General features: G+C 49.8%; 2 protein-coding genes across 2 annotated transcripts; one reads left to right on the top strand and one right to left on the bottom strand.

Annotated features, from left to right (window-relative positions):
• Positions 1-3,010: 3,010 nt before the first annotated feature.
• Snrpd2 (small nuclear ribonucleoprotein D2 polypeptide) lies at positions 3,011-6,002 on the bottom strand. Its single transcript, XM_036183530.1, has 3 exons — positions 5,915-6,002; positions 4,305-4,484; positions 3,011-3,283 (listed from the first exon to the last, which is right to left on the bottom strand). Coding segments are annotated over exons 1-3 (357 nt in total). The 5' UTR covers positions 5,917-6,002; the 3' UTR covers positions 3,011-3,108.
• Positions 6,003-6,601: 599 nt separating this feature from the next.
• Qpctl (glutaminyl-peptide cyclotransferase like) lies at positions 6,602-16,352 on the top strand. Its single transcript, XM_036183138.1, has 7 exons — positions 6,602-6,859; positions 7,329-7,472; positions 8,587-8,868; positions 13,383-13,535; positions 13,643-13,742; positions 14,710-14,826; positions 15,913-16,352. Exons 1-7 carry the CDS (start codon positions 6,650-6,652, stop codon positions 16,056-16,058), a joined length of 1,152 nt encoding a protein of 383 aa, XP_036039031.1. The 5' UTR covers positions 6,602-6,649; the 3' UTR covers positions 16,059-16,352.
• Positions 16,353-19,376: the final 3,024 nt, after the last annotated feature.

The raw sequence follows: 19,376 nt of genomic DNA, 5'->3' as shown, positions 1-19,376 counted from the left end.
CTGAGGCAGGAGCGTTGCTGCGATCTGAGGCCAGCCTAGGCTATATAACAAGACCCTATCAAAACCAGAAAGGGGGTGGTGGTGGCACACGCCTTTAATCCCAGCACTTGGGAGGCAGAGCCAGGTGGATCTCCGTGAGTTCGAGGCCAGCCTGGTCTACAAAGTGAGATCCAGGACAGGCACCAAACACCAGAGAAACCCTGTCTTGGAAAAAAAAAAAAGTAAATAACATTAGGAGTTGGGGATTTAGCTCAGTGGTAGAGCGCTTGCCTAGCAAGCATAAACCCCTGGGTTCAATCCTCAGCTCAAAAAAAACCCAAAAACCCAGAAAGGGCCAGGGGGGCAAAGTGCTGGCCATGCAAGGCAAGGACCACGGCTCCAATTCCTAGCATCCACATACTTGGGAGAGTAATTGAGGAGCTTCCCGTGTGAGCCTGGGCCTCCATATATACAAATGTGTGCACATGTAGCCATTCATATGTGAACATGCATACACACATGTATAGATTCTTACATGTCTGATCTCCATACATATAAATATGTGCACATGTATTCATACATGTGAGCATACACACACACACACACACACACACACTCCCACCACATGTAATTAAATAAAGCTAGATAGAAGCACCATTTGGGCAGCCAGATGCCCAGGACTGTAACCTTTGCTGTGAGAGGGAGGTAAACAGTTTTCATGTCTGCTAAGTAGTGCTCAGGGCAGCTGTGTGCCTGAGTTTTCCCACCAGCTTGGCTGCATGGCTTAAAATTTATTATTTGTTTTTTTGAGACAGGGTCTCTCAATGTTACCTATAACAGGAACATACAGGTGCAAAGGTCCAGCAGCCATACCCAGCTCCCTCTGTTGCAGAGGGTTGCAGTGGTGCTGGCGGGGGACCCCACAGGAAGGCCAGCTGAGACACTAAGTACCTTTTGCGGGTCTGGAGGCTGCAATCCCTGGTTCTCAGAGCCAACTGGAAGGAGCTAAGCAGGGAGCCTAGCGGTGCTCCTGGGGCGGGGCTCTCTTTTCCATGTCCTAGGGAGACTGTTTCTCAGTCCTAGGGAGAGCCTAGAGGATCATGGGAGACCATCAAGTGGGAGGAAGTGGAGAGGGAGCCCAGGCTAGCTCCTTTCCGAATGTACTTCCAACAGAGCCTTTTCTTGTGGAGATGGTCTCACTATGCCAGGATCACCTAGAATTCAGCATGTAGAACTATGCTGGCAATCCCCCTGCCTCAGCCTCTCAAGCTATGGGGATCATAGGTATGCACCACCATGCCTGCCTTCGTTTTCGTTTGTTATATCGTTCATTAGGCTGTTTTGTTGTCTTTTGGAAACAGAGAGGGTCTTACTATGTAGCCCTGGTTGTCTTGGAACTCACTATGTATGTAGACCAAGCTGGCCTTGAACTTGCAGAGGTCTCTGCCACTGCTTCCCTGAGTGCTGGGATTAAACACATGTGCCACCATGATAGGCCATAAGATCTCTTTTGTTTTGTTTGGATAGGGTCTCTGTGTAGCTCTGAATGTCCTGGAACTCCCTATGTAGACCAGGCTGGCCTCAAATCTAGAGTTGTACCTGCCTGTACCTTCCCAGTGCTGGGAGTAAACACACCCAACATAAAAATCTATTTTTAATCTACATGTATTTGTGTGCAGGTGCCCAAAGAAGTCAGAAAGGTTGCTGGATCCCCTTGGAACAACCCTGTAGTTCAAGCAGTTGCCAGATGTGGGCGCTGGGCACTAAACTCAGTAGCCACTAAGCCATCTTACCAGCCCCAGCTGCTACCTTGATGAAGCTTCATTATTTTCTAGCTGGGTGACTTTGGCGCAATCCAATGCCCTTTCTGAATCTCAGTGGTCACACCTGGACAAGGTCTATAGCCCTGGTGGCATAGGCCTGTTATACGAGCTGCTTGGAAGACCAAGGCATGAAGACTGCAAACTCAAGGCCAGCCTGGGAGACTTCCTGAGACGGCCCCCGTCTCAAAACAAAACGTGAATAGAAGAATTAGGGAGATGGCTCAGTGGTTAAGAGCACTTGTTGTAGAAGCATGAGGACTTGAGTTCAAATCTGCAGCACCCACCCACAGCATGGGGTGGAGACAGGATGCTGCAGTTTGCTGGCTGACAGCCTAATTCTGTTCATACACAAGTGACTGGAAGGCTGAGGATGTAGCTCATGGTAGAGAGCCTAAGCATGTGAGACCTTAGGTTCAGTCCCCAGTACCACGAAATAGAAGAGAGACAGCTTAGAGTCCATACCCAGACTGTTCTTTCTGGCAGCCACTCAGGGAATACACACCTTTTATTGACCCAAAACCACAGGCCTTCTCTCCTACAGGCTTCCCAGTTCTGCACAGGGCTTCCATAGATCAAGACAACAGCTAGGTGGCTGGAGAGATGGCTAAGCAGTCAAGATCACCTGCTGCTCTTGTAGTGGACCTAGGTTTGGTTCCCAGCACCCACATGGCTGCTCACCACCGTCTGTAACTCTACTTCCAGGGGATCCGACCCTCCTTTTCTGGCTCGAGGGCACGAGGGACAGACATATGTGCAGGCAACACACCTACACTTTTCATGTACATTTTAAAGAGGGAAGCTATCCCGACCTCAGGGCCATGATCTTCTGCACCTACCTTGTACCTGGAATTACCTGGACGGGGCAGATATGGAGGTAGAGACAGAACAGAGCCATGGGTGGGACAGAGGGCCCTGTGTACAGTCCAGAACAAGGCAGAGTCCTTCCATAATCTTCTTACAATGAATAGGCTACCCTTTCCCACCTGTACCTCCTCACAAATTTGCCAGGGAATCCCTCTGCCCACAACACACCAAAGATAAATTAAGGTCGTTTCTGTCTCAATTGCCTTCTTCACAGATGGGGCAGATGTGCTTCACCTATTCACAGGCCCTGTCCTAGTGCCTAGCCCATGATAACCTGACTCTGTCTCCCTCTCCCGGAGTCAGTCCACTCTGTTCACAAGATCCAAGGGCAGATAAGACCATTGGAAACGAAACAACAAAAACACAGGGTTTTATTTCCATCCCATTGGGCAGGGCTCGGCAGGGCAGGGAGCAGGCTCTCAGAGAGGAAGAGGTCTCTACTCTACTTGCCGGCGATGAGCGGGTTCCGAAGCACCACAATGACAGAGTCCCCGCGCAGGAACATCTTGGAGATGTAGCGGTCCTTGTTGACAGGCTTGGACTTCTTCTTACCCTTGCCGCTCTTGGGGACCTCAGTCCACATCTCTTTCACATTCTCCAGCACCATGTTGCAGTGCCTGGTGGGGCAGGGGTTGGGGAAAAGGCTGGAGTGAGAGGGGGAATTCTGGGTGCCCACCTCTGCCTGGCACTTGGTGATCCCCCCAGCAGCAGGCATGGAGAAAGGGTGAAACTCCAGTACCATCTCAGCCCATTCTGTGCCTCAGTTTCCCCCTCTCCGAAATGGAGTTATTTATCTCACAGGGCCGACTGAGTACTGGTGAAGAAATGCAGTATTTCTGAAGCATGACCTCGGCAGAGTAAAGACAGTCAAAATGGATCCACTTCTGCCATCGACTCTAAATACTGGGGGAAACAACAGGAGAGAACCCCTCTCCCTCCAAACCCAGAGGGTCCCAGGGTCCTGGGGTTAGGCATGGCTCCCAACACGTGCACTCCAGTGCTGCGCTGTCCTGTCCTCATGGTGCCAGGTCGCCATGTGTTTACACTTGGATCAGTTCCTTCCAGAAATGCTTGCTTGGGGAAGGCGAATGTGTACAATGATGGACATGTATGACTAGACCACAAGACAACTCCTTATAGAAGGCACTACCTTCTATGTTAACTAAAAGATGAACCAGGCAGGATGGTGTATTCCATGCCTGTAATCCTAGCACATGGGATATACACGTAAGGAAGACAAATTTAAGCTGGGTAGTGGTTGTGTACACTTTAATCCCAGCTCTCGGGAGGCAGAAACAGGTGGATCTCTGTGAGTTCGAGGCCAGCCTGGTCTAGAGTGAGTTCCAGGACAGCTAAGGCCACACAGAGAAACACTGTCTCAAATAACACACACACACACACACACACACACACACACACACACACACACACACACACAAATAAAATGGCATCCCACCCCCACTTTCTGATTTTTTTAAAATTTGTTTACATTTTCTGAGGCTGGCCTCTAACTCATGGTGATGCTCCCGAGTGCTGAGATTAAAGGTGTTTGTCACCATGTCCAGCTTACTGCCATGATGCTTCTGGTATAATCTTTCCTTCAGGCCCCTCAGACCCGCCCTCCCCGACAGCACCCACCTGTCAAAGGCCTTCACTCGTCCCAGGAGCTTCTTGTTGTTGCGACAGTTGATGAGCACCTGTGTGTTGTTCTTGACTGACTGTGTGAGCACTGAGAGGGGACCTGTGTTGAACTCCTCCTCCTCCCGCTTCTGCAGCTCCTCTGGGGTCATCTCGCTCTTGGGTTTATTGAGGAGACTCCTGAATGGAGAAGCCATGGGTGAGATAGGTTCGGGTGGGAAGTGTGAGTGGTCAAAGTCACTGTCCGGTGTCTCCTCAACCTGCCCCCCAACCCTCCCTGGTCATTCTTTTCTGGAGTAGGAGAGACATCTCCAATTTAGTCTGCTCCGGCTCATCTAACCACCTCACCTCTTCCACCCACTTCATGGATGGCAACTCCATTCAGTGAGTTCTCTAAGCTAAAACTCTACTGTTTAACTGATTTCTGTTTTGGGGGCAGGATCTCATATAGCTCAGGCCAGCCTTGAACTTAGTGTGTAACTAAGGATGACCTTCAATTCTCAATTCTCCTGACACCACCTCCCAAACCCTGGGATTACAAGGGCTCACCACCATGCCTGGCATTCGATTCTTCTTTAAAATCTTACAGCACGTCTACCCTCACATCTTGTCATCTACCTCTACAATATATCTAAAACCTGGCCGTTCCTATCCATGGCCTAAATCATCTCTCTCCCGGTGCCCCACCCCCACATCATCTAACTATGCAACCCTGGCTGGCCTGGGGCTCAAACTGTCCATCTCTGCCTCTAGAGTGCTGGGATTAAAGGCATGTGCCACCATGTCCAGTTTGTGTGGTGCTGAGGACTGAACCCAGTACCCATGGTAGCCAAGTACTCTGTCCACAGAGCTATAACTCCAGCCCAAGGATTTCACTTTCAGTGTGTCCTTTTGTGATAGCTACTCAAGGTCTTCAAACTCTTGATCATCTAACACACTCTATGGCCTCCCTACCCCATTCCTTTTCCAAGTCCCAGTGAGATTTTCACCACCCCCCTTTGGAGGCAAGGACCTTTTATTCACCATGTGTCTTAACTTATAAGCAGTCTATGTAATACCTGCTCAATGAATTAACGCACCAAACCACCGCAGAAGCTTGCTACTCTAACAGTCTCTAATTAGGTCGAAAAGCCACATACCTGTTCTCTAATTTACCCTGGTTAAGTCTCTCATTTTTTTTTCTAGAGCCCTTCACTATTTTTATTCTTTATCCATTAGACCACTCCCATTTAAAACTACTATTACTTTTGGAAACTGCCTCGCTATGGAGCCCAAGGCGTGCCACGAACTAGCGATCCTCCTGCCTCAGCCTCTCGAGGCCTGGGATTCTAGGCATGTACCACCAGACTCAGCTTTCCTCCTACAGTTCCTTTCCACAAGACTCAGTACCTAGGAGAGTCCTAAGCCCGTTAGGTAATAAAGCTGCCCCCCTCCGGAACTCATGATCCTCCCAAGGCCCCGCGCCCGTTCTCAAACACCCCGGAAGAAAACACACTACTTTTGCTTGAAGAACTCTGCCCTCCAGCCGCGAACACCCCATTTCAACCGTTAGTCTGCTAAACTGAACCCCTCCACCTTCGTGACCCCGCCAAAGCCCAGCCCGGCCTCACATGGTGGAGGTTCCGCTCGCAGATCGCGCCCGCCTCCACCGCGTTGCTTGGGCCTCCGGAGTAGAGCGAGAGGAGGGCGGGACTTCCGCCTCCTGCGGCGCACTTCCGTCGGCGCCTGCGCAACCCACACCAGAGGGTGTGGGCGTGCCATGTTGCTATAGTGACCCGTCCGCTGGGTTCTGCCGTTGAAAATGCCTAGGGGGAGGATTCGAGGCCTTTGAGGATCACAATAGGGGGTCTCTGCTCACGGCTAGGAAGGGGAAGTAAAAGGGGGCCTGACTTGAATTATCCCCTGTCCAAGAGTCTAAGTGGAAGAAGGGAACGCAATACCGTTTCCAAACACCCGCCGACACTTTCCCTTAGGGGCGTGGTCTCGGGCAGGCCAATCGACTCCTTGCTTTTGGGGTTGGTGCCGCCCCTTTTTCCTGGAGCGACGGTTCCTTGATGTGTTTCTTGAGCGACATTATGAGGGGCGTGGCTCCACGCCGGCGAGAGCGGTTTCACACAGTCAGACGCAAGTCATTGGCTGATCCTCTCCCGTGAGGGCGGGCCCTAAGGTTTCCGCGCTGCCTTTTGAGTTGTACGACGTTTAGGAGAGCCAATCGCGATCATTTGGGGGACGAAGCAGCCACTCTCCTTGTTTTCGGGTTTTTTTGTTTTTTTTTTTCCACAATGGGCGGATCTTGGCCTAAACTCAAACCACCGTCCAGGGACTGGTTTCAGGGCAAAGCTGCCATGCGATCCGGGAGCCGCGGGCGGCCCCGGCAGCGGCTCGGCGATCGGGGCTTCATGCAACCGCCCTCGTTTTCCAAGAGCCGTCTCCTGCCGCGAGTGCGGATCCTGCCTCTGCTACTGTTGGTGCTGGCCCTGGGCTTGGCTTTCTACATCGTCTGGTACGGCTGGCACCCTGGGTTTGAAGAACTGTCACGGAGCCGGGATCTGCGGGTGAGGCCTGGCTGGGGCCCGGGCACTGTCATTCCTTCATTTCCTTTCGTATAGCCTCTCAGATTAACGTGGCTGTATCGTATGGCCCTTGCTTGTCTCAGGTGCCATCTCTTTTTCCATCATTTGAGCGCATGCCCCTTCCCAACAGAATAAGGCTTCCGGCTTGTTTTGTAACAGCCCTTTTTGAACATGAAGGGTCAGCATAGCAACATGGGTAGATTTGAGTTCTACGCCCAAGCCATCTATTTAAAAGAATCCCCATCACCCGGTTTTCGATTTCCCCGTCAGGACTGCAAGTAGGATGGACCCGATTTGCTTTGAAGACTTTCTCCCAATCTAGGATACACCCTCCAAGGCTTTGACGCATCACCCAGAAGAGTCAGGGCTCCTGGGGGGCAACGGCGCCCAGGAGAGGGTGGGAATCGGGTTGTCTTCATTTTTCTTTTCCCCATCCCATTTCCCAACCAAGGCCCCGCTGATTGGAAGCCTTCCAGAAGCCAAGCTGCGGAGGGTGGTAGGGCAGCTGGATCCGCAGCGTCTCTGGGGGACTTTCCTGCGTCCCCTGCTGATTGTGCGACCCCCAGGTAGTCCTGGCAATGTCCAAGTGAGAAAGGTAAAGGGTCTTATTTTCAATACCTAAACTCCTTTCCCCAGCCTGTCAGGAAATGGAACTCAGGCATCTAAGATCCAGGAACAGCCAGGAGGCAGACTGGGCTCTGATGCGGGGGAGGTGTGTGAACCAGGCTAGATTCTCAGGTGGTGCACAAATCCCAACCTATACAACCCCGCCAAGAGCTTCTATATATTAGGCACAGCAATGTATTGTCTGGTGAGATTGGAACCAATATGATCTCCACTATACAGATGGAGAAATTGAGGCCCAAGGAGTTATTACATTTTGTCCAAATCCCACAGCTACTTGAGGTTAGAATACAAGGTTGGCTTCAGAATGGGTGGTGTAGCATTGCTTTGTTGCCATTTAGACACTGCATTTAGGATCCACCTTAGTTAGACTAGTTTTCTTAACCTCTCTAGGACTCAGTTTTCTCATTTGCAAAATGGGGACATTCACTGACATTGTTAACTTCATAGAGATTGTAGAACAGGCTTGGCACATAGTGGGAGCTTTTAAGAGGAAGTCAGAGCTTGTCTCAACAGGAGAGCACTTGCATAGAATCCACCAATGTGAGGTTGGCGGTGTGGCTCAATGGTAGAAGACTTGCCTAGTATCCACCAGTGTGGGGCTGTGGCTAGCTAGCATTCAGGAAATCCTGGGTCAGTCCTCAGCACCATGGAGAGAGAGAAGCAGACAGAGGGAGAGGGTGGGGGAGAGAGAGAGAGAGAGAGAGAGAGAGAGAGAGAGAGAGAGAGAGAGAAACTGTCCATAGCTGGGTATGGTGATGGCCTGGGTCTGTAATCCTTTCAGGAAGCAGAAGCTTGACCTGGGGTTCTAGGACAGCCTCAGCTACACAGAAAGTTGGAGGCTGGCCTACATAGTGAGAATCTGTCTCAACATAAACATAAGCCTGAAGTTTTGTTGCTATTAAGAGGCATGGTTACCCACATCTGGCACACAGTTGTTCATCAGCAAAAGCATATGTCAAGGGAAAAATCGAAAGTGGGACTTTCTAGTCACCCAGACTGTTCTGCGTGGCTCCAGTCACAAGACCCTTCTCCCCACCTCCTCCCCAGTCCCTGTCCACCCTCCTACCTCTCTCTTGCACTAGTTCCTGGAGGCCACACTGCGGTCCCTGTCAGCAGGCTGGCACGTGGAACTGGACCCTTTCACAGCTTCAACACCCTTGGGGCCGCTGGACTTCGGGAATGTGGTGGCCACACTTGACCCAGGAGCTGCCCGTCACCTCACTCTCGCCTGCCATTATGACTCTAAGTTCTTCCCTCCTGGGTCACCCCCTTTTGTGGGGGCCACAGATTCGGCTGTGCCCTGTGCCCTGCTTCTGGAGCTGGTCCAGGCCTTTGATGTGATGCTGAGCAGATTCAAGAAGCAGGTGAGAGTTGGGGAAAGTGGACTGTCACTGCCACATCCTCACTTGATTCTATCATTCTTTTCTTTTTTGAAATAGGGTTTCACTAGAGTGTAGCCCAAGCTAGCCTTGAACTCAGCCATTCTTCTGCATCACTTTTCCAAGGAGTAGGGTGGCAGGTACATGCCACATACCCCACCTTTGTTTTCTAACGTATGCTGTACGCACTGAGACACGATTTTTTTTCTCCCCAGCCAGGTCTCATGTAGGCCACACTAGCATCAAACTCAAGAATGAATTTGAATTTCTGACCCTCTTGTCTCTATCTCCTGAGAGCTGGCATTATAGCCATACGCTATAGGGTTTCTATGGCTGTGAAGAGACACCATGACCATGGCAACTCTTATAAAGGAAAACATTTAATTGGGGCTGGCCTATAGTTCCAGAGGGTCAGTCCCTCATCGTCATGGCAGGTGACATGGTGGCATGTGAGTAGACAGGTCCTGGAGAAGGAGCTGAGAGTTCTACATCTTGATCCACAGGCAACAGGAAGTGAACTGTGTCCCATACTAAGTACAGCTTGAGCATAGGAGACCTCAAAGCCCACCCCACAGTAACACACTTCCTCCAACAAGGCCATACCTACCTCAACAAAGTCACACCTCCACTCCCCATGGAGGCCTTTTTCTCTCAAGCCACCATATTCCCTGCCTGGGATACCAGGACTGGGGCATTGCTGTGATAGGTCTGATCATGTTTTGGGGAGTCTGAGTTAGGAAAGCAGTGGAATGCTCTAAGTACTGCTTAATGGGCCAGACTAGTAGGAGTGTGGAAGACAGTGGTGTTGAGTGTGATCTGATGAACTGTGGGAGCCTGGTCAAGAGGCTTCAGAGGAGAAGAATATTAATATGTGTCTACAGATGGTTCTTGTGATATCTTGATGAAGAATGTGGCTGTTTTTTCCCTTGTCCAAAGAGCGAGTCTGAGGCTAAAATGAAGAGTTTTGGATTAATTCCGTTGGCAGAGGAAATCTCAAAACAGCCTAGTATAGATTCTGTCATGTGGTTACTCATGTTAACTCTGGTTTTGTTTTTTTTTTTTTTTTTGCTTGTTTTTGTTTTGTTTGTTTGTTTGTTTTTGGTTTTTGAGACAGGGCTTCTCCATGTAGTTTTGGTGCCTTTCCTGGACCTCACTCTGTAGACCAGGCTGGCCTTGAACTCACAGAGATCCGCCTGGCTCTGCCTCCCGAGTGCTGGGATTAAAGGTGTGTGCCACCACCGCCTGGCTTATGCTAACTCTTATGAAGATTTATAATAATAAAGAGCAAGCTGAGCAAGGAAAAATACAAAATGTACAGACTGAGGAGAAAAGGGGTACTAGAAGTAAGATGGAGCTAAATTCTGTGTTCAAGGAGATAAAGAGATTAAGAAATAGATTAAAGGGAGTGGTGACCCCGGGGCAAGATGCCACCCAGCTAAGTTTACAACTTGTGTAAAAGAATTAAGAACAGCTTTGGGGGGGGGGGGGCGGTTGGAGATTTAGCTCAGTGGTAGAGTTGCTTGCCTAACAACCTAACAAGCGCAAGGCCTGGGGTTTGATCCTCAGTTCAAAAAAAAAAAAAAAAAAAGGCTGGGCGGTAGTGGTGCACGCCTTTAATCCCAGCAATTGGGAGGCAGAGCCAGGCGGATCTCTGTGAGTTCAAGGCTAGCTTGGTCTCCAAATCGAGTTCCAGGAAAGGTGCAAAGCTACACAGAGAAACCCTGTCTCGAAAAACAAAACAAAACAAACAAACAAAAAAAAAACAGCTTTAGGTCCAGGCATCATGATAATATATATACATCTTTAATCCCAGCACTCTGGAGACAGAGGCAAGCTGATCTCTGAGTTTGAGGCCAGCCTGGTTTACAGAGCAAGTTTCAGGACAGCCAAGCTTAGACAGTGAAGGAAACCATTGAAAACAGAAAGCTGGTGAGGATATAACTGAACAAAGCGGCCATGTTCCAGGCCCAAACAAGCAGCAGAACTTGGCAGTTTCAGCCACATGGTTCCAGCTTTAGAGTCAAGGATACAAGAAAGGCATTATGGAACCTTCCTCTGAGACTAAGGAAAGCTGCTGAGGCCAGGCATGTGTCAGGGGTGTCCCTGCATGGAGGCCCAGGGAGGCCATTGTGTGAAGCTGTGAAGGAGAAGCCTGGATTAGAGCTGCCAGAGCTGTGGAATACCTGCCAAGGAGAGCTGCTAAGAGGGAATGGAACCAGCCCAAGAGGAAGAAGTGTGTTGCAGTCAATAGGGCAGAAAGGAGCTGGAGATTGGAAGAGCATTTGACATCAGACATGGAGATGCAGAGTTTGGAGTTTGCCCAGCTGGTTTTTGGTCTTGCTTTGGTCCAGTATTTGGTCCTCACTATGCTCCCTACCCTATGTTTTGGAATGATAACATATTTCCTTTGCTATTATATATTGGAAGTATGTGAGCTGCCTTTTGATTTTGATTTTGCAGGGGGTTATAATTAAGAGATCACATGAAATCTCAGAAGATACTTTGAACTTTGGACTTTTTTCTTTTTCTTTTCTTTTTTTTTTGAGCTGAGGATCAAACCACTGAGCTAAATCCCCAACCCTGAACTTTGGACTTTTAATTAAGTTGCAGACTGTTACAGACTATGGGGACTTTTGAAACTGGGCTGAATGCATTTTTGCAATATGATATGGCTACAAGCCTATGGGGGCCAAGGAGTGGAATGGGTGGTTTGAAAGGAAATGGCCCCTAAAAGAAGTGGCAGCATTAGGAGGTGTGGCCTTGTTGGAGTGGGTGTGGGCTTGTTGGAGGCAGTGTGTCACGGTGGAGAAGGGCTTTGAGGTTTGCTATACTTAGGATCTGCCCAGTGTGACACACCGTTACTTCTGCTGCCTGCCATCAAGATGTAGAACTCTCAGCTCCTTCTCCAGCACCATGTCTGCCTGCACGCACCCATGGTCTCTCACCATGACAATAATGGACTTAACCTTTGAATTGTAAGCGAGCCTAAACTAAATGTTCTCCTTGGTAAGAGTTGCTGTGGTCATGGTGTCTCTTCACAGCAATAGAAACCCTGACTAAGACATTGCACTGCCATGTCTTGTTCATGCTCTTCTGGAGACTGAACCCAGGTCTTGATGGCTGCTCAGTAAGCCCTATCGTTGAGCTACACCCCCAGCCTCCCACAGGGATCTTTCTACATCCTAAATGGCAGCTCCTGCCCTCCTGTGGCCCCCATTCCATTCTAAGGTAAGCCAGAGTCCTGAGGGGAGCCCATGAGATGCACTGTTAGTCTAGTAGTTGCCCTGTCATGGCTGCACTCTAGCCACGCCCCCATCTGTGTCCCTCCAATCCACAGGCTTCATTTTCACCTCATTACCATTTGCTCTTTGCTCTGCATGGATTACGTTTTTCTCACATACATCCCCCCCATGGCTCTCTAGTCTTTTATTCTATTATTTATTTATTTATTTGGCAAAGAAACCATCAATGCAGACATCCCTATCTAACAGAGCCAGTGGCCACTGTAGGCCAGGTCACCCTTCAGCCAGCCTCCTGTGCCCTCAGAAACTAGATCTTGGGAGCTTTTGTCCCAATCCCAATCATGTTTCATTGTACAGTTATTTCCTTTTGGTTGGGTCTGTCTGTCTGTCTGTCTGTTGCCCAACTGGGCTTAAGTAATAACAAGAGCTGGCTCGTTCAGTTCTTACAGACCTGGATTCTAATGTGCCTCTGTGAACAGAACTATTAACCAACCCCATTCATAGATGAAGAAATTAAGCCAACTCTGGTGGCACAGGCCTGCAATTCCAGCTCCTCCAGACATGGAGGACTGAGGAGCAGAAGTTCAAGGCCAGCCAGGCCTACACAGTGAGCTCAAGGGTAGTCTGGGCTACACAGTGAGCTCAAGGGTAGTCTGGGCTACACAGTGAGCTCAAGGGTAGTCTGGGCTACACAGTGAGCTCAAGGGTAGTCTGGGCTACACAGTGAACTCAAGGGTAGCTTGCGCAAGTTGGTGAAACCCTGTCTCAAAAGGGTTGTAGCTCAAGCCAGGCGGTAGTGGCACACACCTTTAATCGCAGCACTCAGGAGGCAGAGCCAGGCAGATCTCTGAGTTCGAGGCCAGCCTGGGCTACCAAGTGAGTTCCAGGAAAGGTGCCAAAGCTACACAGAGAGACCCTGTCTCAAAAAAAAAAAAAAAAAAAAAAAAAAAAGTGTAGCTCAGTGGTACAGTACATATCTAGCAAATGGGCATCCCTGGAGCCATCCCCCAGCAGCACAAAACCAAAAACGGGCATTGTGCTGCACACCTGTAACCCCAGCTTGGGATTCATTAGACTTTATCTCAAAACAAAACAGTATCTAGCAATCGCCTAAACTATCGGCTCACCCCGTGACTTCCGTCACCACGTCACATGAACAAGTGTTCTCGGTTTGTCCCATCCCAGCTGTGCATAGGCAGGGCATGTGGGTGGGCCCGTGCCAAGGATTGGTACTGATTTGGTTGTTTGTTTCCACAGGCAGCACCAGTGACCCTGCAGCTGCTCTTCTTGGATGGAGAGGAGGCGCTGAAGGAATGGGGACCAAGGGATTCCCTTTATGGCTCCCGGCACTTAGCTAAAATCATGGAGTCTATACCGCACAGCCCCGGCCCCACTAGGATCCAGGCTATTGTAAGATCCATTCCTCTGGGCTCTGGAGCAGGAGGCAGGGAGGGGGAGGGAGGGGGTCAGTCCATCAGACAGACTCAGCAGCCTGTAGCCCTGGACTCCTTCCCCAGGAGCTCTTTGTCCTTCTTGACCTTCTGGGAGCGTCCAGTCCAATGTTCTTCAGTCACTTCCCCCGCACAGCACGCTGGTTCCAACGGCTGAGGAGCATCGGTAAGGAGGGTAGGCCAAGGCCAGGGTAGGCCAGTCTCCTGACCTTTGTGTGCTCATCTGCCTTCTCTCCCCACCCCTGGGCTAAGAAACTAGGGCAGAAACAAACTGATCCTAGGAAGGCTGAGTGTAGCATTGTGACAGTCTCTTGTCTGAGACTGTGAGACTGGCCTAGTTTCAAACCCTGGGTCTGACACTTCACCTCTCTAATCTTCTATTTCTTTTTGTTTTGTTTTTGTGGTTTTTCAAGACAGGGTTTCTCTGCTGCATAGCCCTGGTTGTCCTGGAACTCTCAGCACTTGGGAGATAGTTGTAGGGCAGGAGGATCAGGGTTCCGTCATCCTCAGCCACATACCGAGTTTAAGGCTAGCTTGCAGCTACATGAGAGCCTGTCTCTAAAAAGTGTCAGAATAAATACATAGTTAAATTTAAAAATTAGGAACACTGAGGTCAGCGACATGGTCAGTAGGTAAAGGTGCTTGCCTCAAAAGCCTGGCAGCCAGAGTCAATTCCCAGGACCTAGGTGAGAGAAAACTGACTCCACAGAGTTGTCCTCTGACCTCCACATGCACACAACCGCATCACACACAGACAAATAATAAAGAACTAGGGGCATCCACCTTCTAGACAGAGAAGGATTAAATGAGACTAGGAATAGGAAGCTTGGCATTAAAAATAACAAAAACAACTTACACAAGAGAGACCCTGTCTCAAAAAAACAAAACAAAACATAAACATGGTGCTGGAGAGATGGCCCACCAATGAACAGCAGGCTGCTGCTCTTCCCGAGGACCTGGGTTTGAGTCCCAGGACCCATATGGCGGCTCCCAACTGTAACTCCAGTTCTAGGGGATCTGAGGCCCTTTGGCCTCCCAGGCACTGCATGCACCTGGTGCATACATGTATATATTGTTTTGGGGTGATACCTCTGACTGCTGACTGATTTTGCTCTCCAATCTTGCCTCTCCAGAGAAGCGCCTTCACCGTCTGAACCTACTGCAGTCTCACCCACAGGAGGTGATGTACTTCCAACCCGGGGAGCCCCCGAGCTCTGTGGAAGATGACCACATCCCCTTCCTCCGAAGAGGTACTTGCTGGGGCCAAGAGTACAAGGAAGCCTCCTCCCTAGGGCTAGGGGCTGCTGGCAAGTGCTCAGTCTTGATTTCTTCATCTGTGAAGTGGGGAGAATGGAGGGCGTCAGAAGTGCAAATACATGCCCAGCGAGCCAACAGGGCCGCCTCCTGCACGCCAGGCAAGCACTCTCCCATTTCCTCACTGGTTCCTTCGCTGAGTGCTTCCACGGGCAGGTGAGGAAGTAGGTGTCACAGATAGTCTAATGGGCTCCAGTCTGCCTGTCTCTGTGGTTACACAGGGAAACATTCAAAGAGCAGGATCCCGATGAAATATAAGAGTTAAGAGTACAGGTTCACTGGGCAGTGGTGGCGCACGCCTTTAATTCCAGCACTCAGGAAGCAGAGGCAGGAGGATCTCCATGAGTTCGAGGCCAGCCTGGGCTACAGAACTAGCTCCAGGACAGCCAGGGTTACACACAGAAGTCCTGTCTCAAAACACAAAAAAGGGCTGGAAAGATGGCTCAATGGTTAAGAGCACTGGCTGCTCTTCCAGAGGATCCATGTTCAATTCCCAGCACCCATGTGGTAGCTCACAACTGTCTGTAACTCCAGTTTAAGAGTTCCAACACCCTCACACAGACATACATGCAGGCAAATCACCAATGCACATAAAATACAAATAAATAACTAAAGCAACAACAAACCCCACAAACAAACAAACAAACAAACAAAGAGATAAAGACAGGGTCTCACTATGTAGCTCTGAATGTCCTGAAATCTACTTTGTAGAGCCAGGATGACCTTGAACCCACAGAGATCTGCCTGCCTCGGCCTCGCAAGTGCTAGGATTAAAGGTGTGCACCACCACACGCAGCTCTAATTCCTTCTCTTAAACCACATGTACCCCCTCACATTGAAAATCCTTCTTCAGGGATTGGGCATGTAACTCAGGGGGAGAGCACTTGCTTAGCATGCCCAGGGGCGTGGGTTGAGGGGTTATCAAGTGCCAGTACTGGCTGTCTTCTGTGGCTGTGGGTTGAGGGGGTGCTCTGTGGCAGCTGTGGGCTGCAGCTGGTGGCTGAATCTCCTGTCCACTCCAGGGGTCCCGGTGCTCCACCTCATTGCCACGCCCTTCCCTGCTGTGTGGCACACACCTGCTGACACTGAGGCCAACCTCCACCCGCCCACCGTGCACAACCTGAGCCGCATCCTTGCTGTGTTCTTGGCTGAGTACCTGGGACTCTAGCCTGCAGAGCAATACCTTAGAAGGATCTTACACTCAGCTGGGGACATGACAGGGCCATCTTGAGCCAGTGCAGGGTGGCCAGGCTCACTTCAGACATATGCGACAACCGTCTCAAGCCACTGCATTTCAAGGACATGCCAAAACACTGAGGGTATGAGAGAGCCAAAAGAGTATTTTTTGGCTTCTGTCCTCAAGTAAAGGGATTGGTCGGGAAGTTCCCAGGGACCAAGTGATGTGGCATGGGCTGGTACCTGAACCAGTACTACCAACCAAATGAATCCTCTGTGGCTAATGTTTCCTGTCAGTTTATTTGTCAGAATGGCACCCTTGCTACTGCATGAACCCAGCTCTGACTCCCATGTGGGCATGGGTTCAGAACAGAGATCAGCTCAGTGCTCCACCTTCTGCTTGGCTCAGGGGCCCAGGGGAAGTGAAGGCCACAGTTCCTACTGGGAGACGACAGTAAATGAATTTGTGCACTCAAAAGGTGAGATCTTGCAGGTTAGAGAATGAAGTGGTTCTCAAAGTGGAACCCCTTTATGAGAAATACTAGGTTTGAGAGTGGGAATGGACTGAACAGACTACGCGTCCCTGGACCCAGGCAACCTCACACCACCATTTCCTTTTGTAGAGCAAGCTTGCCAGGAAGGGACAAGAGATCCACCTGACTCCACCTCCACTGGGATTAAAAGCACAAGTCACCACACCCAGCACTATTTCTTTTAAGACTAGGCCTAACTGTATGGCCCTGACTTCCCTGGAACTGTACAGTTCAGGTTGGCCACAAACTCCAATCCTCCTACCTAGTCCTGAGTGCTGGGAGAACAGGTTTCTACCTCAACATAGCCAGCCAGGGGTTGTTTCATAAGTTCACGTAAATAAACAGGCTTCCAAGATCCACCCTAAACACACTGAACCAGGACCAATGGGAGGGGCAGAGGAGTAATAGAGTGGGTATTATGGAATCCTTTTTTTTTTTTTTTTCTTTTTGAGACCAGGTTCTTTTGTGTAACAGCCCTGGCTATCCTGGAACTCACAGAGATCCACCTACCTCTGCCTCCCAAATGCAGGGAGTAAAGGCATGCGCCACCACTCACTGGCTTGTGGAATTCTGTAATCCCAGCATTCAGCAAGCAGAGGCAGGCGGACCTCTGAGTTCAAGGCCAGCCTAATATACAGAGAAACCCTGTCTCAAAAAACAAAAAAAGGAATGAACATTTGTGGGAACCTCCTCATTAACTAAATTTGGAGCACCTTATCATTAAGGCCAGTTTGGTGAATGTGGAGTTGCTTAGTACCTGAGGAGAACTGTAGGTGGTGGGAACCAGGTTGAGGGGCACCTCAGTCATCTAGCACTTGCTGAGAATGTGCGGAAAAACCACCCTTCATCTCAGTAAGATGGAGTGTTAATGAGGGTGTCCACTGGTTTTCCTGGTGAACTGCAGATTTCATGGGAACCTGAACCATAACTCAGGATATAAAATAAGAGCCAGGTGTGATGACTATGTGCATTAATCCCAGCCCACCTAGCTCAAGGCCCGCCTGGTATAGAATAAATGCAAAGCCGGACAATTTAGTGAGACCCTATCTCAAAATGAGCTGAGAATGCAGCTTAGTACTGATATCATCTCCCTAGAATCCCCCAGTGAAAGGCTGGGGTGTGACTCAGTGGTAGAGCCCCTGCCTAGAATCCCCCAGTGAGGGGCTGGGGTGTGGTCAGTGGTAGAGCCCCTGCCTAGAATCCCCCAGTGAAAGGCTGGGGTGTGGCTCAGTGGTAGAGCCCCTGCCTAGAATCCCCCAGTGAGGGGCTGGGGTGTGACTCAGTGGTGGAGCCCCTGCCTAGAATCCTCCAGGTAGGGATGAGGGGTGGCTTAGTGGTAGAGCATTTGCCTAGCATATGTGGTTCCATCCTCAGCAACACACAAACACACAAATTCATCATCAGATTATATGTATAAGGTATTGTGAAATGAATCTTATGGGCCTGTGGAAAAAAGGCTTCAGTGGGTAGAAGCACTTGCTGCATAAGCCTGATGACCTCAGCCTGATCCCTGGAACCTGCAGTGGGAGGAGAGACCTGTGCTGTGTCATGTGTGCACCTGTACTACCTGTGATGGAATATTAATTTAAGATTTGTTCATGCTGTGGAATATGTTTGTTGCATTCTTTTAAGCTGCAATTGTTTTAACTCTGTGGAGCTGTGTTACTTTGCCTTTCTAAAACACCTGATTGGTCTAATAAAGAACTCTTTGGGGGTCCGCCACCAGCTCCCAAATAAATACACAGAGACTTATTCTTACTTACGAATGCCCGGCCTTAGCTTGGCTTATTTCTAGCCAGCTTTTATTAAACTAATCTGTTTCTCTTCCTGTACGTTTTGCCTCTGGGCTTTTATCTTTCTCTATTCTATATACCTTTCTTTTCTTTCTTACTAAGTGGCTGGCCCAAGGTGTCCTCTCCTCACCCCTCACCCTCTCTCATTCTTTTTCTCCTTCTATTTATTCCCTCTGTCTGGCAGCCCTGCCTGTCCCTCTCCTGCCTAGTTATTGGCCGTTCAGCTCTTTATTAGACCAATCAGGTGTTTTAGACAGGCACAGTAACACAGCTTCACAGAGTTAAACAAATGCAACATAAAGAATACAACACATCTTTGCGTCATTAAATATTCCACACTACCCCCCACATCACACACACACACGCACAAAATGATACTGAGAATGAAAGAACCTTATGGTTTTAACTTGGGTGCCATCCCCAGTGTATCTGTCTATGAAAACGAGGGCCTGGGGAGTTCTGATGGATTGAGAGGTATTCACAGCATGTATGCAGCACCTCTACCATGAAAGGGACTTCCTGCACCCCAGGGCGGCAGGAATTCCTGCAGTCGTAGACCACAGCAATGAGGACCACTGCCGAAGCACCACAGGATGGTGACCCAAGGGCCCCAAACTCACCCGATGCTGGAAGAAGCAGGCCCTTCTCCTTTCCCACCCCACCCTGCCAAGCACAGACTGTGGGTCTCTTCTGTTACCAAATCCCTTCCCTTAGCATCACACAGACCAGTCTGGCCCTGCTTTATAAATATTGATTTTATAGAAAGGACCAACTCAAAATTGGTCAGATGCCACACACTAGAAGCTTCCAGAATCACAATGAATGAGAAAACAAAACACCCAAAAAGAGGAAAAACCCCAAACAAAAATATCTTGGATTGCCAGGTGGTGGTGGCCCGTGCCTTTAATCCCAGCACTCAGGAGGCAGAGGCAGGGGTATCTGTGAGTTTGAGGCCAGCCTGGGCTAGCCAGGGCTACACAGAGA

This window comes from Onychomys torridus, chromosome 1 (assembly GCF_903995425.1).
Source record: "Onychomys torridus chromosome 1, mOncTor1.1, whole genome shotgun sequence".
Lineage (NCBI taxonomy): Eukaryota > Metazoa > Chordata > Mammalia > Rodentia > Cricetidae > Onychomys > Onychomys torridus.
The sequence above is the reverse complement of the archived record's forward strand: the minus strand, read 5'-3'. Positions and strand labels throughout refer to the sequence as shown.

Coding starts and splice junctions, on each gene's coding strand:
- Snrpd2 (XM_036183530.1), bottom strand. Junction 3,284..4,304: donor CGAGTGAAGGCCTTTGACAG/GTGGGTGCTGTC, acceptor CTGCCCCACCAG/GCACTGCAACATGGTGCTGG.
- Qpctl (XM_036183138.1), top strand. CDS start 6,650: ATGCGATCCGGGAGCCGCGGGCGGCCCCGGCAGCGGCTCGGCGATCGG. Junction 7,473..8,586: donor GCAATGTCCAAGTGAGAAAG/GTAAAGGGTCTT, acceptor CTCTTGCACTAG/TTCCTGGAGGCCACACTGCG. Junction 14,827..15,912: donor CATCCCCTTCCTCCGAAGAG/GTACTTGCTGGG, acceptor TGTCCACTCCAG/GGGTCCCGGTGCTCCACCTC.